Below are 25,594 nucleotides of genomic sequence, written 5' to 3' on the forward strand. Positions count from 1 at the left end.
GAGTGTTACGATTTTATCCCCAGTCTTTTATTATCCTAGAGTTGCAAAATGGGTTCATTGGGGCAGAAATCAAATCTTATTATTAAAGAGAACCCCCAACCACGGTGCTCAGTTTTATATTCTAATTTTGTCCTTCTCTAGACCAAGCAGTCTTAAACTATACTGCCTGCAAGTATGGATAACATGTCTCCTAATGTAGTCCTCTGTCTTATGTAATGTTTCCTATACTGATTTACACACGCATAATTGATTCAGTGGCATAGCAAGGGGGGAGGGGTGATCCGCTCCAGCTGGCATGAGTTTTGGTGGCGGCGGCATCTCCCACTCTTACCTGCCATGTAGGGGCAGCAATCCCCTCCCCCCACTCTCCAATCGACTGCCACAGGGCGGAAAACGCAGTGACCTCCACGGGGGGCCATAAGGCCTGCTATGGCACTGTATTGTAATATGTGTGATGTAAAAAGCTCTGACACCCTACACTGGTATGAGTGGTGCTATAAAACGAATTTAATGAATCCGTGAGAACGTAGTTATGGTGACTTGAGGTGCACATTTGAAGGGTGGTAGTGAGGGAATCCCTGACGGAGGTGGTCATTGGGGGGCGCCAACAAACATTGTCGCACAGGGCGCCACCAGAGCTTAAGCCGGCCCTAGAGTTTAACTACTCTGGAATGTCGTTTAATTATTGGAGCATGGAGTTAATTTTTGGGGGGATGGGGTTTAAGCACTTTGGGGTTGGGTTACATTAGGGTAGCAGCATTTTGGAATGGGGTTTAAGCACCCGCAGCCGGTGTTTTGGTTTAATTAGTCTTGTACGTTGGTTAAGTACTTGGGATGGGATTTAAGTATTCTGAGATTTGGTTTAATTAGTGTAGGGTTGAGTTAGGCACTTTGGGTGGGATTTAAGTCCTCAGGCATGCTGTTTTAGTGCTCAAAATTGGGAAATAATTGTTCAGTGTTTGTGCACTTTGCGATTAAAGTACTCTAGGGTGGAGTTTAAGTACTCTGGGGCTTATTTACAAGCCCCTTGTGCCACTTTTTCGTCGCTTTTCCCGTGTTAAAAATGACGCAAAAGTGGCGCAAGGGGCTTGTAAATCTGCCCCTCTGAGTGGTGTGTAAGTATTTTGGAATAGGCTTGAAATTTAACCTGAAATGTGTATGATATAGTTTCTGACCTTACAGTTTCTAACTGAACTTCCTGGCTGTTGTCTTCCCAGATTGGAGCGTCCTTGTTTGCCAGCAGTGAAGGGTCGGGGCTCTTCATTGGCCTGGCTGGGACCGGAGCCGCTGGAGGGATCGCTGTGGCCGGCTTCGAGTGGAATGTAAGATCAATGGGTTAGTGAAAGAACAGTGGGGGATTCAATGGTTGGATGCACAGTGCCTACAGTAACGGTGATAAGGCACTTCGGGCCTTATTCACAAAGGTAAACTTAACGAGTGTAGTTTTCCGAATAATATTTTTACACTGCAGACGCTGTTCCATCTTTTAACATGCAACGTTCTCCACTGTCGTAAAGATACTACACGTAAAACTATACTTGTAGTTTGTGACTAGCAAAAAAATTATAAATTGACCCCAAAAGTGTAAGTTTACCTTTGTGAATAAGAGCCTAAGTTTTCTGCAACGGGACATTTTTTAAAAATCTTTTTTAAAAAAGCGCTTTTTAACTAATTGCTTAGGAGATAACCAAATGATACTTCCCCTCCCCCTTTCCCCACCCTGCCAATGGGACAATCCTTAGAATGTTGGTGGTGTTCGATGTGAGTCTGTTGGAACTGGCACGAGGCATCACTGAGAGGATTTGATGGTGTTCATTTTCGATAACAAACCTTCTTCCTTATTAATAGATAAGTCCCCACATTCACTTATTCAGTGTGATCACAAGCAGTTCAAAATTCGTTTCAATGACTGCAAACCAAGTGCACAAAATAGGAGACTTATGAATATACTACCCACATATTCTAAGACTGGAGTTAGCGCTTTCAATAGCAAATATCAAGGCACGGTTTCTTGGACCCACTCGTGAGATATTCCATAACCGTAGAAAGGAATTATTTGGTAGCCACCAATGAATAATCAGAAAATATAAATTTCCACATAAATATATATATATATATATTTATTTATATATTTTAATATTAGCAGACCTTGGTGTAGCCTAGGTGTCATGGGCCCTAATGCAATCACAGAAAATGGTTCCCAGTTCATTATTAAAATAAAGCTATTAATGAGGAGCACTTTGCACACCCTTGGGCATCGGTGTTCATGCTTTTTCTCGTTAATGTTAGCTAACCAGGCTTATTGGTTTCCAACTCCTCATTCTACCCTCCTTACCTTCTTTGTTTTAGTCTCTGATCCTTAACACCTGTTCCCATTCTGACACGTTTTTTCTCTTCTTTTCTATCTCCCCTCAGCACATGTCAGAGTCTCCCCTGTTCCAGTGTCAGGGTCTCTCCTGTCACAGTGACTAGGTTTCTTTTACTCAAGTCTCAGTGACCCTCTCGTCGTAGAAAGGGCCTTCCCTGTTCCATTGTCAGTGTCTCCCCATCCCATAGTTAGAGGTCTCTCATGCGTCTGTGTCAGGGTCTCACCTGTCATAGTAACTTAGTGTGAGGGGCTCCCCCCTCCTATAGTTAGGGCCCTCCCTGCATTAGAGCAACGGTCTCCTCTGTTGCATCACCCAGGTATCCTTTGCTCCAGTGTCAGGCTCTGCTTGAACTATTACTAGTTTTTTAAAATTTATAAGAGAGGGCGCTATTGGCTGTCTGGTGTACCATGGCATCCTTTTAACGTTTTAGGACATGTTTTCAGTGGAAAGCATGATGGACTATAGTACATCTGAAAAGTACACGCAACCTTTACACTGTTTGTCACATTCAGTGCTTTATGTCCTGCACACATTCCAGACAGAAAACAACCACTTTTTTTTACTGCCCCCACCTCAACACTGGCAATCTCACTTTACTGCGATAAACAGCATTTGTTCATGTGACGCACGTAAACCACGTTGGAGCATGTCCGTATTTAAATGCTAAAAGCCAGACTAGCTTTGCCAATGTTTGTCTATGCTATTGCCAGGGTGATGTGCCATTTTTGGGGGCGTAGGCAGTTTTTGCAGTAAAAAAGTGGGGTGAAAGTGGCTATTGGGAATACTGTGCTCAGTTTGATTGTTGGTACCCAGTGCATAGGGGTGGGGTTGTGCATTGACAAGCAGATGGCTTCATTTCAGTCATGGTGAACTGGAGGAGAGCGCAGGTGTGAGTAGATTGTGAGTAGTGAGATGACGTGCTTTGTTGGTGTGGTGGAGCTGTGTGCTTGTTTGTGAGTGGAATATGCCACCCCTTGTGTGGGAACGAGGGGGGCAGGACCTTAGCCTGTCACGGTCCCAGCAGGGGCAAACAGAGGTCACACAAGCCCTCACCCCTGACAGGTTTGGCCCTCTGCTTAGTCGCCAGGAGTGGATACACTGGAAGGGGCACTAACATTAGCTTCCTAGCAGTCTTGTGATGCCCCATTCACTAATTCAATGGTTCTCTCTTCCCAGGCGTAGCTAGCGAGCAGCAGATGTGTCAGGGAACACCAATTCACAACTATAAACTAAAACCATATGAAATTTAATGTCTAACTCTATAAAACAGATGGAGATGAGTTTTTAAATGGACACATAGTTAGGGAAGCAGTCACAGCTCTTGTGCTCAGATAAAATGCTATATTGTTTTGGGTCAAATTTACAAGAAAAATAGGCATTTACCTCTAGACTTAAAAACACGCAATCAAGGTTTGTAAAGGGCAACTACTCACCTGTGAGGGTCTCAAGGCGTGGGGTGGGGTAGAGGGGGAGGGGGGGGTGAGCGGCTCCGTTGAGTGCTGGGGTCACCTGAAAAACCAGGTCTTGAGGTCTTTCCTGAACTGGGGCAATGTGGGAGATTGTCAGAGGGGAAGGGTATTCCAGGCTTTGGCTGCGAGGTAGGAGAAGGACTTTCCGACCGTTCTTGTCTTGCTGATACAAGGGTCGGTGGCCAGTGAGAGCTGGACTGATCAGAGGTGTCTTTTGGGTTCGTGGAAGGAGAGGCGGCTGTTCAGGTATGCGGGTCCGGTGTTGTGAAGGGGCTTGTATGCATGGGTGAGGAGTTTGAAGGTTATTCCTCAGCAGCAGATGTTACCTTCATTCTATCAGAAGACAAGGGCATCAGTAATGACTGTTTTGGAAGCTGAGCTGGGGGTGAAAAGCGAGTTTAGGGATCTTTATACTTCAGCGGCAGAGGGCGGGTACATTTATAAAATGTATTATGTGAATTTGCGACCTTGGTACTTATTCAGTTTTGTGTTTGCTGCCCCTCTGTTTTTCAGGCCACCTACATCCTCCTGGCACTGGCCTGGGTATTTGTTCCTGTTTATATCTCTTCCGGGGTAAGTACGTAAATGTATGGGAAAGAGCCACGCACAAGCACAAGAAAATGTAACTAGAAAAGGAAGCAGAATACAAAAAACCTCACTTGTGTCATTGCTTGATGTACTAGTGTATTTTGTGGTGTCAATGCGTGGGTTTCAATTGTAAAATTTAAAATAACGGTGTATCAACAGCACATAGGGGGATTCGCAAATATCTGTGCGAGTCGTGATGCGACCTATTACAAACCTTCTGGAAAAGGATGTGTGAAATGGGCATTTTCTTTCTGAACTATTCGCAATGGAATGTAACAGTAGTCTGCAACAGCATTTTGGTTGCAAGCCATTGATTGGATACTGACAGCCGAGGGGGTGGTATGAACTTGTTGCCCATTAGGGGCTGTTTCCACTTGTAGAGGTGGTAAAGGGGGGAGGGGTAAGCACACAGAAGTTCCAGGGTACCCCAGTCCTCTGCAGGTCACCCTAGAAACTATAAGATCCTGTGCTACTCCTGTGTACAGCAGGCAGTATCTCTCCTCTTGATCCTCTCGAGCAGAACTTAATTTACAAAAATAAAAATATTAAGGTTAAAGGTCCTAAGTTTCTTCTCAGGTACCCGTCGCCGGCGCTGCCATGGCCTACGTTGCCGATTACCTTGACTGCCTACTCTTGATTGCACCTCCTGCCTCTTTCTGCCACCACTCTACACTTCCTCTCTCTTTAACTCACTGTTGCAGGTTCTTCATCTCAGCTTTCTAACTTTATCACTGTTTTCATAGCTTTCTCACAATCCTTCTTGCTGCCCTTTCTGCCTCTCTATCTCTCTTGCTTTGGAGTAAATTCTGATGATGAAAAATAAGTCTCCATCACCAGAAATGAGTGCCAAAGCACCTGCTCAAATTAAGCACTGTCGAGAGATATGTTGTCATGCTTAAATTTATAATAACTTACAGATTAATGATGTAGAAAATGTCTCATTTCATTTATATATAGTAGTAGTAGAAGATCTTTATTTGGTTGTACAGGTAACCATAAAAAGACACAATAAATGTCCATAAAACAACGCACATATAACACAGATACATTAAATACAGCATAAAAGCCAAGATACAATAAAAACAGCTGAAAACAAAGAGACACCTAGAACATTGATGTAATACTCAGTCCGGTCTTGAGCACCCAAACGCCAGAACTGCATGTAAAAAACTGACCACAGCAAATAAAACATGTTCATCCGGGAACAGTTGTAAGTACTTGAGTAAAATTCTGTGTCTTCAACAATGGAAACAGAAACTGATTTTTTTGGGCCAACTATAGAAATTGCAGGACATTACAAAATGTAGGGTATCCTGCGGAGACCCATTGTCGCAGCCGCAGGGCGTCCTGTTACCAGAGTGGACCCATCTACTGGGTGTGGCCAGAAGATGGTGTAGTTGATTAAAATGAAACCTGACCAAAAGTAGTCTGTCTCGCCTATTAGACACATGGGCTAAGTAACGCTCCTTACCGTGAACAGACTTTAGAAGCAAGTGTCCCCTCGCTAAGGGTTTCATCAGTTCAGCTCCTTCTCTGAGTAACGTTGTCTGCTCAAAACACAGCTCTTTTATGAATAGTAAGTCCCGGGCCACCAAAGAGTGGGGAGTCAAGTAGGCATCTGTTCTCCCGAGTGCAGAAAATGCAGCCTTAACATGGGCTAACCAGGGCATTCTGAGTGCTCCATCGAAGGACAAGCAGTCCGAGAGAATCAATCTATTAAGCCTTAGATCCTCCGTGATCCAGGCCTTTATCCAGCAGAGAAGGGGACTAAGAGCGACTGTATCGGCAAGAAACCTAATTCCAAGCTCAGCATGCACTGAAAAGGCAGGAGTACTTTGCAGAACCTGGACTTGTCGTCTTAGAAATTTGTTTTCAGTCGCTTGAATTTTGTTAGTCTTCACATACTCCCAAACCTCACTGGATAAGGGACACACACTTTCCATTATACATCTTAAGTAGGACTTGTGGAGACCAAGAACTCAACCTACATGTGAAGCTGGCCACAGCCCTGGAAGTTTTAACAAGTTCAGCCCTCTTCCACTCCAAAACAGACTGTCAATTGTTCTTAACATCAAATAGCACCCCTAAATAGGGAAAAGCTTAGACTTTGCCCAGGGTGTGGTGAACCACCTTGAAGGACTTGGAGCTAGTGGAGCATGGACTCACTACCATGACATAAAATTTAGTGAAATTTACAGCCACATCCAGGCTACTCATGAAGATAACAAATGAGTCCAGGGGGTGCTGCAGCCCCTGGGCCGTGCTGGTCATCAGGACCATATCATCTGCGTATAACACCGGAAGTGACCTCGAACCCACTCTGAGACAATCAGGCTGAGCCAAGAGAAGGGCTTGCTCAAGCCCATTTACATATAGAGTGAACGAAAATGGAGCAAGGATACACCCATGCTGCACCCCCTACAAGTTGAAAAGGGCAGAGTGCACGCAGCAGTTTGCAGAAAACGCTCAGAGGCCGAGGTGTTAGAGTGCAGGTCTACCAACAAGGCCACTATATTAACTCCCACCCCTAACTCAAGCAGCAGGGCCCCCAATTTAGCATGATTTACCCTGTCAAATGCAGATGTGAGGTCCATAAATGCCAGATGGAGGGATTCAGGTTGGGCTACTGTATACTTACTTATAATTGGGTAAAGGTTCAGGCATTGGTCAGATGTTGACCTCACTGGCTGAAAGCCATATTGGACGTCCGTGAGAATATCATTAGCATCCGACCAAGCCATCAACCAATTGAGTATGACTCTACCAAGGACCTTCACTACCGTGTCAATCAATGACATGGGGCAGTAGCATTGGGGGTTATCTTTGTCACCCTTCTTGAACACAGGCACAATTACTGCCATTGACTACGGGGCCGGCACCCAGCAGCGTGCTGCTGCATTCAAGCCCTGAGTCAAAAGGGGTCCTCAAAGCTCATCATCCATCCTCAACATGACTGGCGGAATCCCATCGGGCCCAGAGCCTTATTCCTGGTTAGCTTATTTTTGCCCTTGGTTACTTCCTCCAAGGTAAAAACCTTAGGAACCTGCTCCAGCTCTCTCACTACCGTGGCCTCACCCACCTCCCCATAGATGTAGACCCCTGAAAAATGGTCTACTCACTGTTGCTAAGAAATGTGGGTGCATATAACAGGGTCTGTTCTATCTGCAAAACAGGGCCCATTCACTACCCTCCAAAAAAGAGCACTATCTCTCATCTCACTGCCTGGGTTAGCTCCTCAGAGGGTAGTTCTTGCAAGGTGTGTTTAGGGTTGACTATTGCCTGTTTATAGGCCTGCCTCCGGGCTGCCACAAGGCACCTATCTCCAGGGACCTGCTCCGGAGCCGCCTTCAGCTGCCAGGGACACTTGGAGCAGGCCTTTTAAAACCATTTTGGATCTCCCCGACCCCCGTGGATGGGTTGAGGGCATGGACAGTATTTCATTGACTTTACCGGAGATACCCTTGAATTCTTGCAAGACATCCTTCTTGGGGGCATCTACGTCTATACAGATAGATTTATCTTGGGCCACATCAGATAAAAGGGAGGCTTTAATCTGGACCGGTTCTACTTGGGTCCATTTTAGTTGCCTACCTTGACCAACAAGGGAAAGCCCTCTAAGAGCCCCACCCGTGATCGAGTGGAGTTCATGAAACCCTCCAGTTCTACGAACAAAAGATTGTGATCACTAAATGGGCGGTGAATGATGTTGAAGTTGGTGATACACAAAAATAGGTGCAGAAACAAAAATACAATCAATAATAGAGGTGCAGCCCTTCCCCTTGAAAGATGGAACAACAATATGGTTAGGAGAGTTACCCAACTTGTCCAAGGCAAACACAAGATTATGGGTTTCTAAAATTGCACCAAGCTCCATGCCTTTCTTGAAATGAGTAAAGTGGAGCCCCTCTGAGACCATACACCTGGGCTTTGAAGCATAACTCATTAAAGGGCAGTCACATAAATGGCAATTAAAGCCCCCATCAACATTATCAGCTCCCGCCCCGTCCCAACCCCCACCCCGTGTGCCATCAAAGAGTTCAAGGACAGACTTATACTTTGAATACTGGATGCCCCAATAGACCCACATCTAGCATTGAGAAAGTTCACCAGTAGGATAGGGGACGAGCCCCGTACAGATAACATTAGCCCCTGCAACATCGTCATGTCTCAAGACAGAACAACAGGCCTGCTCAGTTCCACTGCCACAAGGATAATCATACCCCCACTTGCTCTTCCTGCCACCAAGGACACTGCTGGTAAGAAATATGTCTTGTAACCTTCCAAATAAAAGACATTCTTCACCACCCACGTTTCCTGCAAGCAAATAACCTCGAAGGGTTTAACAGATTCCACCCAATTTGGGTCGGTGAACTTGGCTGAAAGCCCCGCAATGTTCCACGACAGTACCTTTGAGCCAGTGGCGGCTCTTCCGCTAAGGTGGAGGAGCATCGCCCCACTGCCAGGAAGCAACAAAATAAAATAAAAAATAAAATTATAATAACGTAATGTTATTATCATTTTATTTTGTCCTCCTGCTCCTGCAGCATGCATGAGGGGGCGGGGCTGCAGAGCAGGGGGAAGTGGTAGAACACTCCTGTGCGCAATGACTGTTTGGTTGGCCCTTTCGGGCCGCCCAAAACAGTCATGCACACTTCCCTGTTCTCCATGCAGGCTGCATTACAGCCTGCATGGAGAACATGCCCACCCCTCCAGCCCCTGGCTGAGCGCAGTGTCACAGCGCTCAGACCAATCACAACGCTGCATTGCAGCATTGTCATTGCCGGTGGGGAGCATGGGAGCGCTGGTGCTTCCTGCTTCCTGTTTCTCACAAGAAGCCAGGAAGAGGACGGGAGAGGCGGCGGCTGGCGAACCCACTGGCTGGAGCGGGGGACTTGACAGGCTGAAGGGAGACTTCTAATAGATTAACACAACCAGGGAGTGAGGTAAATGGATTGGTGGCTCCCAGTCAATCACACGTCTCAAGGCTAATCAAGGAGGCAAATCGATTGGAAAGGGTCACAGCGAGAGATTCCTGATACACTGACGGGTGCTACCATAATAGCCCTGTGTTTGCAAGTCTTGATGCCCATAAGAGCGACAAATCTTTTCTGGTTTGTAAAAAACACTTCTTAAATCAGGGGAGGAGGGAAGAGGAAACGATGGTCCATTTGGCTTCCTTATTATCATACAAAATCAGGGGAGAGAATGGACCGCTTGTACCTGTGTGACCAGGGTCATTCGTTTGTAGGCCTTACTAAAAAAAACCTCATTAGTGTACACAGGTGGTGGGCGGTATATCTTGATTCTCCGCCTATGTGTAGCGTGCAGCATCATTTTCGGGTTTTATTGTTGGTATGCTGACCTCCACCAGGAGGAAGACCACTGGTATTACAGTAGCGTCCAGAGAAGTGAGAGTAGTGCTCAAGAGAAGTGATTTTAAAATTCCCTATACCACCATGTTGAACAAATCTTTACTAGAATGGTGGTATGGAAACGTAAAAACAAAGTGGTGCGTGTGTAGATCAAGTTACTAATCTAACGCACTGTTAAAAAAGGGCAGTCTACATGTTTCAGTCTCATTGTCCAATCGGATCCAGGGGCTTTCTTCAGGACCTTTAAGTTTGCAGACGCACGTTGTAGCGACTACTTAAGTGGGTTATTAACTTACCACTCTTGTTCGGTTGAGTCAGGTCATAAGTACCTGTAGCTGTAATGGTAGAAAATAGAAAGGTGCAATTATGTACTTTCATTAATATTGCCTTTTTCAAATTACATGAATGGTGTGACGCTCAATACTGGTGTGAGTATTGTGGCTACGCAGGGTAATTACCTGAATGGTGTGATGCTCAATACTCATTTTCAGTATTGTGACATGTGCAGGATATTCTAAGCAGTATAGCACTGGTTTGGGTATAATTCAAAATACAATTGTTTAACAATTCACGTTATAGCTCGTGGTGTATGAGCTTCGCGGTCTTAAAGGCATCGAGAGTTTCATTCTAATGTATAAAATAATGACCATTGTTTATTACATTAGTCCTATATTGAGGTGGTTATATAAGCCGTTGTTAGATGTGGCGTTTGGAATATGGAATTATCTCAACCATGAGCATGATCGTATATTGATACCTTACGGGACTGCGATCTAGCACGTGCCAATGGCGTCAGTTCTATTCTGTGTGTATTTACAGTGTCTCAGGATGATGTGACCATTAAAAACATCTACAAGGCATTAAAAACAGACCTTCATCTCATTTTCAATGTGTACTAGTTACGCCACCGAAAGTTAGTGTGGTGGTGAGGCTCTGTTATGGGTGCAGTTCTAATAGTGCCAGCTCAAAAGTCGCGCCCGTAATGCAAGCGCGCATATCCCAATTACCTCTCTTTGCCCTATTGTGGGCTTCCTCGAGGTGTGGCAGGCTTTTGTGGACCCGCTCTGTAGGGAAAAAATAGGGAAACTTAAGTTTCAGCTTACTTGATAACTTCTGTGAAGGCTGCCTGGGTTGTGATCTTAACTTGCAGGAGCCGGTTGCTGACTTGTTCTAGCTCTGTGTGCAGCGCCCCGGATGACGCGGGCCCGCATTGAACTAACAGTTATCTGTTTCAGCTGTAGTCAGCATTGTAAACAGACTACATTCAGGGATGTTAATCACAGTGTCGTTAGACTGAATTTAGAAACATTTAGCCTTCCATAACAATGAATTGTTTGAATGTCGGAATAACTGGTGTTAGAATTGTAGAAACATTTTTTGAAGAAAAAGTGAATAGTTTTATTTCCAGATTTGTTAGTCATAAGAGTTCTCTCATGGGCTAACTTGGACAAATAAGGTGAATATTTGTATCTAGCTCTGTGGCCTCTTACATAATTCCTTCATTTTTTGAGTTCCCACGTTGGATACAGATCTAGATTTGTTTCGTGCCCAAGTATGGATCCTAGTAGATAACCTTATCTCCAGATAGGTCTCATGTTAAGGCATGCTATGGAATGTTATCATTCAGTCCCTGTGTGTTGGTTTTAAGACGGTGTACCCAACGTTGTTCTTTTTCAAAAAGAACTTGTTCAACATTGTTATTTTTCACAGGTAGTGTCTCTAGAACTATCCAGTTCAAGTAATCAATGGACTGATTTAGTGTTTACTCATTTTCTTGGTGGCTCGTTTACACTTCACATTGCTCCTATGCTCGCATATACGTTGTTTTATTTTGCGGCAGGTGATCCCTATATATTTTAGACCACAGGGGCAAGTTATCATGTAGATTACATGGGTGGTGTTGCAGTTGGTATGGTAGCGTATCGTCCAGGTGAAGTTTGTCGACAACTGTATGGTCTTAGTTGTTGCAGTCAGTTTGCAGACTGAACAGGAGCCGCATGGGTAGTGTCCTATGATAGGACTTAAGTTCCATGCTGTAGTGATTGACTTTGTCCTGGTTTTCGGAGTTGGCCTTGCATGTACAAGAATGTCTTTTAGGTTCCGTGTCCTTTTGTTGGCAAACCTGGGTTTTGGCCATTGTAGAGAACCAGATGTAAGTATTCTCCAATGTTTGTTTATGATCTTCTTCACAGTGTTCGTAGCGATATTATAGGTCGTTACACATGTCAAAAGATCGTTTGCTGTAGTTTCAAGTAGGCATTCTCATGGTTGATTCTGTGCTCTCTTCTGACATCGTTGAATTGTTTTCTTTGGATAATCTCTCTTCTGCAATTTTTGACCTAATTCCTCTGCCTGTACCTTATAGTCCTCCAGTTTCCTGCAGTTGCGTTTAAGGCGGAGGAACGGACTGTAAGGTAAATTGTCTCTCAATGGTCGGGGGTGAAATCTATTATAGGAGAGTAGGCTGTTTTTTGCAGTGGGTTTGTGGAAAGTCTTTGTTTGTAGGGTGGTGTTCTCCACATATTTGGTAATGTCTAGAAAGTCAAGTTGTTTTTTGTCTGCTGTGCAGGTGAATTTCAGACATTCATCCCGGGAATGTATCCAATGTAGAAAATTCTGTAAGGTTTCTTTTGTGTCTTCCCAAAGCATAATCACATCATCTATGTAGCGCCTCCAAAAGGATATCTTCTCATGAAAAGGATTGCTTTCATTTTGGATGTATTGTCTCTACGAATTGCTAACATACAGCCATGCCATACTAGGGGCGAATGTGCTGCCCATTGATGTTCCGTGGCATTGTACATACAGTGTTCCATCGTACTCGAAGTAGTTTTCAGTAAGGGCTACTCTGCAGCATTCTAGGATGAAGTGCCTAGGTGTTCTATACTGCCATTGTTCCGCGAAGACAATGTCCTCCAATATCTCCAGAGTCTTCTGTTGCGGTAGGCTCGTGTAGAGACTCTCTATGTCGATCCCTACCAGATACATGTTGTTTTCTTTGAAGTGCTGCCCTTCCAGTTGGTTTAGCAAATCGCGTGTGTCTTTTAGATATGTGGGTGTTTTTTGTACCAATGGTCTGAGAAACTGGTCCGCAAATTGTGAGAGAGGCTCGAGTACCGAGCATATCCCTGACACTATTGGACAACCTGGTGGGGTCATTTTGTTTTTGTGAGTCCTTGGTAATGAATAAAAATACGGTATTTTAGGTGTCTTGGTCTTTAGAAAATCAGCTTTGTGTTTAGAGATCCAGAGATTTACTTAAGCATCGTCAGCCATTAGCTCAATAGTGCGTTGTGGTCTTTTGGTTGGGTCTTCAGTTATCTTTTTATCAAACCTTTCGTCTGACAGAAGATCTAAGCATTGTTTATCATAACCTTCCTTGTTAAGAAGGACAATCCCTCCTCCCTTGTCCGCGGGTTTGATAATTAGGTTGTCATAATTTCGGAGTTCATCAAGGGCTTTCTGTTCTTTTTGTGTGAGAATCAAGATATACCGCCCACCACCTGTGTACGCTAATGAGGTTTTTTTTTAGTAAGGCCTACAAACGAATGACCCTGGTCACACAGGTACAAGCAGTCCATTCTCTCCCCTTATTTTGTATTGTAAAAAAACACTCCAAGATGAGGGCTATGATGCCATGTGGGTCAGTAGGCCTAGAGAAGGATAAAGCAGCCAGAACTTGGTGGGCCAAAATTGAGGGTTTATTGAATTTACCACCATGCAGTCGCCTGCCCAACTTATACGATCCGTACCCACCCAGCTAACTCTGTGAACCATGATAATTGAGTCAGCAATCCCCACCCCTATGTGGGTGTGCAGGTAGAACCAATGCGCAACCTTATTTTGTAACTCCTGGAAAGGCTCATGGAAAGGCTCAGGTGCAGGGTTTGATCGAGGTGGGACATTCCCCAAGACCACAACATAATGGATAGCCTCAGGTGGCATATGTAGTAATAGTCATGTACTCTATAAACAGGGTGTGGCTATGGTTTTATGGCAGCGCTCCATTGTAGGGGGACTTGGGTTGCGGAGGCTCTGGGGATGCCCTTAGAATCCCTCCTGGGCTTGGTGGAACTGTCTGTATTTCCAGATACACCATAAGTACAGGTGGTATTGCCCACCGCAGCATGAGCCGTAGAAACAACTGACTCCAGAGGAATGGACTACCTTGTCTGCGTGTCCCTCCCTTCATTAAGTTGAGCCAGAATTTTGGCCACTTTGATCTCGATGACATTTAGCCTGGGCACGATTGGTTCAAGTTTGGCTTTTGAGACCGCTTTGAGCTCAGAGATTAGATCATTAATAAATTGGTCCACCCCTCCAGGTTGGGGTAAATTAGAGTCGAACAGGGAGGCTACGTGGAACCCGGGGCTCCCCGCCTCCGCTTGCACCCTTGTTTCCTTCGTTTACAGCTTGGACTGATGGGGCAGGGAAAGCTTGAATCGGAGGCAGATGCCCCTGTAGCCCCGCTAGATGGCAACCTTCTAGATTCCAAGCATCCCCTTGACCCCTCTCCAACTCCTTCTCCACGCCCCAGTCCCCGGTGGCACACGTCCCTTTCCTCCTCTCAGGGTAAGAGATGACCAAGTGAAGACTGAGGCGGGCTGCCCCTAGATAACTATAACCTCCTTTCCAATAACTCAATTTCCTTAGACACCACTGATACTGCTTGAGTATGAAATCCTTCAATGGTCGTAACATGCAATGCGGGGGTGGCAATGGTACCTTAATCGCAGTAACTATCTTCTTCCCCAGGAGTGAACTGATAAAACAGCACAGCCCCTCCTAATTACAGACCACAAACACTAAAAGGACCCCTAGGGAACCCTGTGCCAAATAGGCCAAAACAAATCTAACCCCACAGTGATACAATCCCCCACTCGCCCTCGAGTGCAGGAGAACTAGTTCACCCTGACCAGTCATAAATATAACAGTACTTTGGTGCGGGCCCTGACCAAGCAATCCAGGATTGAGCGATAACTGTTAGCTGGTCATTCTTGCCGCCCTACCAGGAGTCAGCCCAATAGGGCTCTCAGGTTACCAACCACACACCAGGAAGATATTTAGCCCTTCCAGCTAGACCACAGTTCACCCAATACATTGTTCAGCTAGGAGGTTGGCCCCAAGAAGGTCTGGCATTGGCAACAGGTCCGAGGAGAAAACCAAAACGAAGTGGGGTGCCCCCTCCTCTTCCTGGCGCTGACGTGCGCAGGACAGGCCAGCCCTTGGCCTAGCCCACGCACGCCCTCGCCGTGGGAGAGGAAGACATGCTTTATAGCGCTTAAAGTCCAACAGCTGGTGAGATGATCAGGGACCGCCTCCTGGGCCCCTAGTATCACAGGTAGTTGTAGTCCCCCACAGTATGCAGCTTGCAACTGGCAACATAGAGTAATTTAAGATAACTTTGTATGTGAGAGGAGTGAGCCAGCTACAGCTTAAATACCAAACCCTTCTGCTGCTTCATTTAAATAATTTCTAAAAGTGGCCTCTCATATTTTTCAGTAATGTTTTTAACACATATATTTAAGAAACCACAAGAAGTTAACGGGCTCCAAGTTGTAATTCCTTCATCGGTTCCTATACCAAACTTAAAACTGCTTAGCATGGTTTATACTCTCAAGTGGACTTTGTAAGCCAGAGACAGACATCTCAAAACGGTGCTCAGCAAACGCATTTATCCCTGTTTGGAGTTGTCTGTGTGAAACAGTTCACATTCTTTGAGATAAATTAAGCATGAAGATGCGACAAGTGAAAGAGATTAAACAAGACATTCAGTGTAATTTTCTGAAAAAAACAGCACACATTCTTCACGCTAATGCAAAAATACCACTTGACGCTCGCCAAGTAGCCACATTTTATGTCTGCCATCTTCAGCCAGTCCTGGACTCTTAGCCTATAGCTCTTTGAATTCAAGGAGGTTTGCTTGCACTTATATTGTGAAACTACAAGTCCCCTAAATGATATGGGGCCATTTGGCAGCAACAATCCCTCAGAATCCCCTTGTAAAGGAATTTCACACTACATTCAAAACACTACCTTACACACTTTTCCAAGAAGGAATATCCAATTTTAACTTTCAAGCACACAGAGAAAACTTGCTTGGAGTCATAATTTAAAGATAGGATGGAGTTAGCACTCCTGAGACCCAGAACCGTATTAAGTAAAGATGAAGCGTACAAAACACTGTTGGGTGGAATGTTTGAATTAATCTCAGCCACTGGTGATTACTTGAGGCTGCATCCCAGTCAGGCGCGCAACGCCCATTGGGCTCAAAGGGCTTCAGCCCCTCCGTCGTGTGTGGCAGCCCGGGCTGAGGCAGCTTCCTTAATATCAGCCACTGGTGATTACTTGGGGCTGCATCCCAGTCAGGGGCGCAACGCCGGGCTCAAAGGGCTTCAGCCCCTCGGTCATGTGTGGCAGCCCAGGCTGAGGCAGCTTCCCGGGCACACACACAGCCGCACCCGAGTACTTCACAGGTCTTTGAAAGACCATTTGCTTATTAATGAGGCTTTGTTGTTTTTCACCGCTTCTTACAGCCCCTGCCTCTCCATTCTGCCTATTGCTGGAAGAATTAACCCCCCCACATTTTTTTCTTATCCCCCTCTAAATTTGGCTCTAGTTGCGCCTCTGATCCCAATCCATCGTTGTTTTGCATACCATGACACCTCGTTTTGGACCCAGCCATATACAAATCAGCCTTGACCCTGCTCCAGTGGGAACAGTCCGGCCTGAACTGCCAGACCAGGTCCTCCTTGAACCTGAACACAAGCAACCCTGGACCGGTTTCACCCTTATTAGGGCTCATCAGCCGGGTCCAGCTTGGTTCCAGTGCATATCCGTCCCTCTGAGGGACGTCACACTGAAGTATACAAAAACGATGGCTGGAACGCTTGAATTATTCTCAGCCACTGATAATTACCTGGGACCAAATCCCAGCCCTTTGTTATTTTGCACACTATGCCCGTCAGGTTAAACCCAGCCATATGCACACCCAGCCATATGCACATCAGTCTTCGCCCTGCATTCCGGTTCAGGGCAGACATGGCCTGGCAGCTCATGCTCGACTTTTTCCATTGGCTGGGCCCCTGCTAAGGTGGCATGGTGTGCAAAATCACGATGGACTGGAATGCGGCTCGGAGTTTAGAAAGTTCAACCCTTGTTGATGTTCCTTGGTTTAACTAGATTCGCCGGCGACAGCATCACTGTAATTACTGTTTGAACCCTAATTAACCCCTTCTTTCTGGTTGTTAGATCGTCACCATGCCGGAATATCTGCAGAGGAGATTTGGAGGCGAAAGAATCCAGATGTACCTCTCAGCTCTCTCGTTGCTCCTGTCTGTTTTCACCAAGATATCAGTAAGTACCACCAGGAGGCGCTGTTGACTAACAATGTTTAGGCGCCCGTGTGGCTTTCCATCGCAACTTGACTTGCAGAGAGGGAGAGTTTAAGACAGAAGGACAACTGCACAGTGTCACATTTCAGATGTCAGTGTCATTAAGCACTGAATTGTGGAAGTTGTGGAATTGGCGAAGAAATGCAATAAACATGAGGCAGTGCTTTAATGAAGAAAGGAAATAGCAAAGTCAAAACATACAATACATACAGACAATACATATCTTTAAATGAAAGCAAGGGCATGGGTTAAAATTTGCATTAGAATCCACCACCTCCCGTTCATAATTTGCGGATTACAGCAAAAAAAAAGTCTGGATAAAAAGTTACAAACAAGATGTGCCATGTGCGGTGTCGCGCAGTGGGAGACGCTTTTCAGAGGTTAATTGTTACCTTATCATTTCTGATTCCTGTGGTCAGCTGTTAATTTAGGACTAAAGACCTGAAACTTTCGTTCAGGCGGTGTTAATGTGTTCTACTCTGACAAAATAGTCAAATTACACTACCACACATTGTACCACATTATTTGCATAATGTTGCCTTTTCTTGCTGCATAATTAAGTTAAAATTATTGCTTTGACCCTGCACAGTGCTCCCCTGTTTTCAGCTAGGTGTGTGTTATATAAATACTACACCCATGCATACATATATCCATACACAAATACATGCATAATGAGATTCTTCATTGTCGTCTATTTCCAGCGACCCGGGTGAGGGTTCGAGTTAAGGCCATTGATTATGGGATCCTATTTATGGCCAGGGCTGTCGGAATTACAAGATTCGGAGTCATTGTCGGCATAATCATTGATTGTAGCATTTCTCACATCATCCAGTGTGTTCTGCATAGTTTGCAGATTTTACCACAAAGCACGGTTGTTTCTAGTCCAATTGGATCAAAGGTTACTGCACAAAAACACCACATGTAGCTCCGAGCAGTGGTAGATCCTTTGCAAAGGTTAAGGAGATCACCTTTCAGTTACTGATTTCTGATTCAGGTATTAAACCGGTAATTAGGCGGTGCAACTGTACCCTGCCAGTATTAATAGGTGTTGAAAAATCAAATCAAGAAATATTACTTCTATGTATAATGCAGAATTATGCCACATCATTTTCCTATCCTTGCTGCATCACTTAGTCAAAACTGCCGCATAATTTAGACCTCAACTGCTGTGTATTCCCAGTGACCGTGTTTATGACTAGCTGGACACAAATGAAAGTGTTTGTGGATGTGCATGCTTTGTGTAGAGTAGTTCTTTTCGTGGTCTTTGCAGTGGTATTCTTTTAGCTATACCTAATCCATGCATACATGAATGACGCACACCTGTGTTGTCTTAATGTCGCTTGCTGTGGTGGACATGTCGATTGTAGGTCGGACGGAAGCTGACCATAGGTTGTACATTGATGGAGAAGGGGTTTCCAAGGAGACCGGTGAATATCTCCTGGCTAGAACTTGGCTGACCCAGGGACCACCATGACAAGCAAGAGAATACCTTGATAGAGTAGGGTCTATTATTTTTTGAAGGGTGGGATGGCCCCCAGTGGCAGCGGGTGACATGAAAAAACAGTGAGGCGCTACATACATTAAAACAAACATACATACATTTTAAAATTACATTACTTTAAAAAAATTGCAAGAAAGGAAAAATAAAAGTTTTGCTTACCTTATCCTGCAGCACGTTCTCGAAGCTGTCTCTGGCTCCAGACTCCTCCGAGTGTGAGGTGACGTCACACTGTTAACAATGTTAAGCAGCATGAGTGAAGCGCCTGGATTGGTTGGAGCAAGCTGCCCTCAGTGCTCCAAAAGGCAATGGAGGCCTGTGCCTGCTCTCCCGCCCAGTTGTCTAAAACTGCTGGATTGAGAGGTTTGGATTGCGCATGGGGGGCTGGCGCTAGTAAGCTAGCCGGCCAAACCTACATGCGCACTTCAGACTGAAGTGGCCACTCCTCATTGCTGCCAATCAGCAGCAATGCACGTCCGGGCCCGCCCCCGCACTCTGTTTGGCAGAGAGTAAAAAATAAAAAGGATATAAAATAATTTATTACCATTTTATTTTCCACTCTTTTTGCAGCAGTGTGGGGGGGAGTGACGCTCCTCCGCTCTCATGGAGAGACATTAGTAAATAGAGGTTCACATTAGAGATAATAACAGTGATTGTTACTTTTGTTCAATGTCAAAATGTATTGACTGGCATTCTTCAATGCACTAATATGTTTCTTTAAAGCACATTCACGTTTGGTGTTTCATGCATAAAGATCTTGTCTAGGGCTGTGAGGAAAATCACGTATTTGGAAAATGTTTAGATGGTCCCTTTTCCTGACATGTTGAAAATCATATGTGTTGAAATTATAATGAAAGATGTGTCATTAAATTCATGGGCCAAGATGAATTAATTTTCTTGTCCTTGATTCCAAAAAGAAGTGGGTTAAAAATTACAGCTGGATGCTGTTTGTGTTTGGAATTAATAGTGGCCCAATCTAGCTGGTTAGGGGTCCTACCCCTTGGTACGTTGCGTTTCAAGAGATGGCACCTCCCAGAAAAGATCTGCAGGGCAGGTCAGCATGCAGACTTGAAGGATTTTTTTTGCAGTGCCATCCTGGCCTGAGGGCATTCGAGCACTTTTCCACAGAACCAGATGTTAAAAATGTTTTTAGATGCAGAGAGATTGAGTGATTTGCCTTGAGTCCCAGGACGCTGAGCCAAAGCCGGGATTCAAACCTGGCCTGCTAGTGCAAAGGTTAGCCATGCTAGCCACCAGGCCACATCTCCTCCACAATATCACATCCCCCTATCATCGGCCATGCCCATATGCAACCAGCTACGTGAGAGATTCTCACCTCGACGTGCCATCTCAAAAAGTGGGACTGTCATTGCAGAGGGAAGTGGGGTTAGTGGTTGGGGGGCACTGACCACACCTTCAATTCATTAACGCCTGACAATAGCTCTTTTTAAAATCCGACTGATGTTACACGTTCTTCAAGGGGTGAGCTCTGCTGGAAGTCCCATGAGTCCCACAGAACGGATTCTCAATTAAAAGTCGCTCTTTGTTATGAAGAAAAAAGGAAAAGTGATAGTAGAGGTTCAGATCTCGATTACCAGACAAAGCCCGGAATGACTTGCCCCCAGAGGCTCTTGGTTGCTCGTAGGTTTGGCACTGTGTGGCAGGTTGGAAAAGCAACTGATCCCAAACAACTGTGCAGGTACAATAAAGATACCAACACTTGCTATAGCTTTGGAATGTGCTGCAACTAGCCCTTTACTCAGGGCCATTGGAATTGCGCGACTGGGGAGGACCAAATTCTCCAACATTGGATCTTTTATACATTAACATGCTTGAATCGTCCCCTGTCATCGGGCTCCTAATCCCTGTACATTAAAATAGAAATATACAGTGTAGAATATACAGCAAATAGTATGCAGCATACTATTGCCATAGGCCTGAAACAACATTGTACATTTAGTAACACATCCCCCTCATTTGAAAGCACTCAAACTTCAGCCAATGCGGTGGAAGCTTACGTTCTCCTACTCCTACCGCACATCATGAGTGAGGGAGTCCCCTGGCAGAGCTCTGCTCTGACCTGTCACTGAACCTTAAAATCTGTTACACTGTTGATCTGCCTGGATTTGAACCAGCCATACCTTCAGCTAAAGTACTGTGAGTTAATTAAAGGAATTTTATTAATTTCTGGACGAGGGAGATCTTCATATCTGACAGCCAACTGTCACCATGACTGACAGAGAACAAAATCAGTTTTTAAGTCTTGTTCTTCTAGTGGCCTTAAGAAAATGTACATTGATGATCCTCATTCTCAATGTATTTATTGCCCTCTTATAAGGCATAAGGCGTCTAAATGTGCCATTTGTCATAGTTTTATTTCTAAAACCATAAAAGACAGAGAAAGGAAGTTGGCATTGTATCTGATAGCTAAGGAGAATTTTCTTCCTTCTAAAGGAGATGTCCCCTCTTCAGGGAAAGATTCAGTGAAAAGTGCTCCTTCAAGCACTTCCATGAACTCAGGGCAAAAAGGAGACTTATTTAGTTTCCTGAATTGGACTTGTTTGGAACAGCTCTTGCAACCATCTCTTCTACCACTAAACATGGGAACCATTCCTCTAAGGAATCATTATCTAAATCAGAAATGCTTTGAAAAAGAAGAAATCTGTTAAAATACCATTTTCTGAAACAACATTGATGACAGGACTGTCGACGGCGCCGTTGACATTGACTTGGACGTGGACTCCGTCAACGACGAGACCATCTCCAGCTAAATTACCTTCGACGACTGACTCTTCAACGTCAATGGCGATTCCCTAAACAACGGTGACCACTTCAGCGTCGATGGCGACCACACCGTCAACATCAACTCCGCTGATGGTCTAGAAGGTGCCATCAACGGCGTAGTTGACAGTGATCTCAGCATTAAAAGAATCAGAAAAATGTTCACCATCAAAGCCACATCATTGCTTCCAAACTCAGATTTTACAGTCTTATCAGGACGACTATGCATCGCCTGCGTATAGTTCAACTCAATTAAATGTGAAATATGTCCCAGACTGTGACAGCAACATGGAGGAAAATTAATGTTATTCTAAATACAGCTATCAGCAGGATTGTATTTCTCATCTTTCACGGTATTATAGATCACCTAAACAATACAGGCAACCTGGTGTAGTTCAAGTGCCTATGGCTTTCTTAACTATGTTTCAACAGAAGATGGAAACATTCCAAAAAATGTTATCGCAACAACCGGTTAATAATCCTCTACCACCAGATAATGCTTTGCATACCACTCCACCTAGACAACTCTCATCATTGCCTTCTCCACGACCAAAGGGCCATCACCTAGAGCGGTACAAAGATCACTGGTTTTCCCAACATCTGAGGACATAATTGATATTGACACCGATAACTCTATGGATTCTGATGCAGCATAGGAAGAATGTGAACTTCCGTAAAATGATATAGGACAAAATGATGTTGCATGGATGTAATTATTCCGTTGGATGACATTCTTTTTCCGCAAGACTCAACAAATGACATTTAAAAATGTAATCCTCTAATAGAAAGAGTGGCAAATAAGTGTGATTTACCAATGAAACCCATTGATCAACAAGTTTTTTTTTTACAACTTTGAGGAAAAGCCATGGAAGTCTGTAAGGGCAATACCAATTTAGGATTTTGTATGATCCGAAGGCCCGAAGCTATTTAAAACTCCGGCCATGGATCAAGCTGTGATACCTCGTCTAGAGAAGAAGAATAAAGCTCCTGATAACGCTCCAGCATGCCTCACCGGACATACTAAGCCAGACTCTGTTATCTCTTCAGCGGCCCAAAGAAGAACCACAAATCCAATCACACCATCTTCTTGTCCTCCTGTTAGAGATAGTAAGTGTGTAAATAATTTGGGTAAAAGAATCTCATCTATGGCGGCGGCCTCCATCAAGTCTGCCAATGCTAGGATGATATAATCAGCAGATGTGGTATGATAGCAAACCATTAATAAAACTATTTCCTGAAAATAAAAAGGCGGCAGCAAGGGCTATCCTTAAAGAAGGAGAACTCCCGTCTTCTTTTCTTATTGATGCTGCAATGGATGTCTTGAATACAGATTTTCAGCAGCTTGCTGGAGTAAGTTCTTAAGAAGACAAGATTGACTGAAGTCCACAGACTTTCATCATGAGGTTTGATCAAACATTTCAGATATGCCCTTTAATGGCCTTACTCTTTTTGGCAAACATGTGGATGAGGCCCTTCAAGGCTTCAAAGCAGATATAAACACAGCCAAGGCTTTGGGCCTTCTGCAGTATTGAAATGGATAAGGATTTTCTAATTTAAGTGGTTCAAGAAGAACTCAAAATTTCAACGGAGGATTTAACCAGTATATACATCCATATTCATACTATCCTCAAAGGCATTTAGGATATGATCAAATATGTTCCTGCAACTGTAATCAGAGACAGTCCTCTGGAAGATTGGCGGGAAGAAAGATAGGTGGCTCTCTGTTAGAAATGGGATTTCTGGTTGGCTAAGGCTTGCGCCAAAGTCAGGCAGAAACCACCACTCTAGTCAGGGCAAGGAAGTTACACGCCAAAGATAACCCCTGCTCACCCCCTTGGTAGCTTGGCACGAGCAGTCAGGCTTATCTCTGAGGCGATGTGTAAAGCGTTTGCGCGCGCACCCAGCAACAACACCCAAGGCCCACCACAAAGGAAACTCCACACAAGGTATTCTATAAAAATAGCCTTTGTATTATACACAACACATTAGATAAAAACACACACTTTACAATGTGCCAACAGGCACGGGCAGAATTTACAAGGGATTATATATACAGGGGACAGGGCTACATGGACCCCTGTCAGGAATTAGCACTTTGTAGAAATTAGCACTTAGAACATAGGAATAAAACATTCAGAGGTGTAGCGCACAAGGAACACATGATGCCTGAAAACATTCAGAGGTGTAGAGCAAAAGGAAACACATGATGCATGAAAACATTCAGAGGTGTAGAGCAAAAGGAAACACATGATGCATGAAAACATTCAGAGGTGTAGAGCAAAAGGAAACACATGATGCATGAAAACATTCAGAGGTGTAGAGCAAAAGGGACGCACATAAGCCACCACCTGTGGCAGTCCCTAGCCAACTGGCCTTGTCCAGGCTAGGACACTCTGTCTTCTGAAAGTCAGGCTGCGCCAGCTGCGCAGACCAAAACAAGAAAGGTCCCCCCCACCTAAACGTGGCAGCTGCCCACTAAGTGCTGGGCAGCTGGAGACCTGAGCATGGGCACCGCTGTGCCCTTGGAACTCCAATCTGTCGCTCTTGGAGCCTCTCTGGGCTCTATCACAATAACAATGCCCCCTAGAGCCTTCGTGGCTCAGCACAACGTTGGAGCCTCACTGGGCTCGAGGAAATACACTCCCCGCGTTGGAGCGCTCTGAGCGCTCTGAACACTCAGCTGTGTTCACGTTGGAGCGCCTCGCGCTCTACAGAAGCATGCACCGGAACGTTGGAGTCCCACACGGGGGACTCTTCACTCACAAGGCCCCCCTAGAGCCTCACGGGGCTCGAGAAATGCTGGCGGTAACTTTTGGAGCCTCACGGGGCTCGATCACTGCCCCCGCACCCCCAGCACATGCGTGGAGTCCCCAGCCCTCTTAAGCACTCACCGGGCTGCTCGGGGACTCCCGCGTCGTCCTCTCTCTCTCGGGTGCCGGCGGACGGGAGGGCTCTTCTCCACGCGGAGGGGCAGGCACCGACAATGTGCCTCGCGCCCCCTCCGCACCAACTCCGGACGCCGCGCTCCTCTCCTCAGTCCAGTGCGGGGTGGGCTCCCGCCTGGATCAACACTTCTCCGACCGGGCTCTTCGTTCTTGGGCAGAGTGCCCCGGGGCGCAGGGTAGGCTCCTGCCTGCTCCGGGGCTCCCACCAGCCGCGACGCTTCGGTAGGAGGCGGGGTAGGCTCCCGCCCTCCTATTCTAAGTTCCGGTTGTCTCGGAGACCCGCCCACAGCCCGCCTGACTTCCGGCTGAAGCCCGGCCGCGGCGGTGATTTCTCTGCTCGTAGAGGGGTAGGCTCCCTCGCAAACACAACGAATAAGCGGGGTGGGCACCCGCCAACGAAATCAAAGCGCACACAGCGCTACAAGGTCACGCACAGCGCTCCCAGCGCTGGAAAGCCCCACAAGCGCTCCCAGGCGCTACAAAAGAGAGCAAGTCCAGCAAAACAGCGCTCTAAAGCCCATAAAGCGCTCCCAGGCGCTGCAGGTCAAAAAGGTCCAGTAAGTCCATCTGGCATCCAGGGGCTGGGCAGGGCCCAGGGAGGCAAGCCTTCCCCTGGGCCCCAGCAGCAGCATGCCCCTGGTAGATTCGAGTTTGGAACAAGAACATTTTGTAAGGGGACACAGCCCCTTTTTATACACGAAATCCCTTTGTTCTGGGTTCAGGGTGAGGGGGAAAACCAGTCGCAGCTGGTTGGAGAGCACCCTTGATGTGCTCAGCCCCTCACTCTATTCACTGGCAGGGCTAGGGTCATTAGACGCACCACAGGGGCCGGCGCCAGCATTGTGTGGGGGAAGCCCTGTCCTATTCAGGACCCAGGTACACTCCTCCCCAGCCATCAACATGCTACCTCCCCATTCACCACTGGGTGACTCCTCCTGACTCTGGGGAACTCCCTAGTCCGTCACCTGACCTCACCAGCCAATCATCAGACAAGCCACACATTTCAGACTGCACACTGAAGTGCCCACTTCTAGAAGTGGCACTTCCACACCAGGTACATGCCCGCCGCATACATCAACGCGCAGCATTCACTCACACGAGTCCGCACATACCAAACACGGGCCTGCACACCCCACGCATCAGGAACTACCGGGACATCTACATTCCCCCATGCATTC

The 25,594-nt window shown here is 45.7% G+C and overlaps 1 protein-coding gene across 1 annotated transcript in view; it reads left to right on the top strand.

The window, feature by feature from the left end:
- The window catches only part of SLC5A10 (solute carrier family 5 member 10), a 681,053-nt gene that overhangs the window by 132,658 nt on the left and 522,801 nt on the right, over nucleotides 1-25,594 (top strand). Inside the window, exons 3-5 of the mRNA XM_085628993.1 lie at nucleotides 1,218-1,322; nucleotides 4,352-4,411; nucleotides 17,050-17,154. Coding sequence (XP_085485119.1) covers nucleotides 1,218-1,322; nucleotides 4,352-4,411; nucleotides 17,050-17,154 — 270 coding nt within the window. The remainder of the gene's footprint in view (nucleotides 1-1,217; nucleotides 1,323-4,351; nucleotides 4,412-17,049; nucleotides 17,155-25,594) is intronic.

Source organism: Triturus cristatus, chromosome 10 (assembly GCF_964204655.1).
Source record: "Triturus cristatus chromosome 10, aTriCri1.1, whole genome shotgun sequence".
Lineage (NCBI taxonomy): Eukaryota > Metazoa > Chordata > Amphibia > Caudata > Salamandridae > Triturus > Triturus cristatus.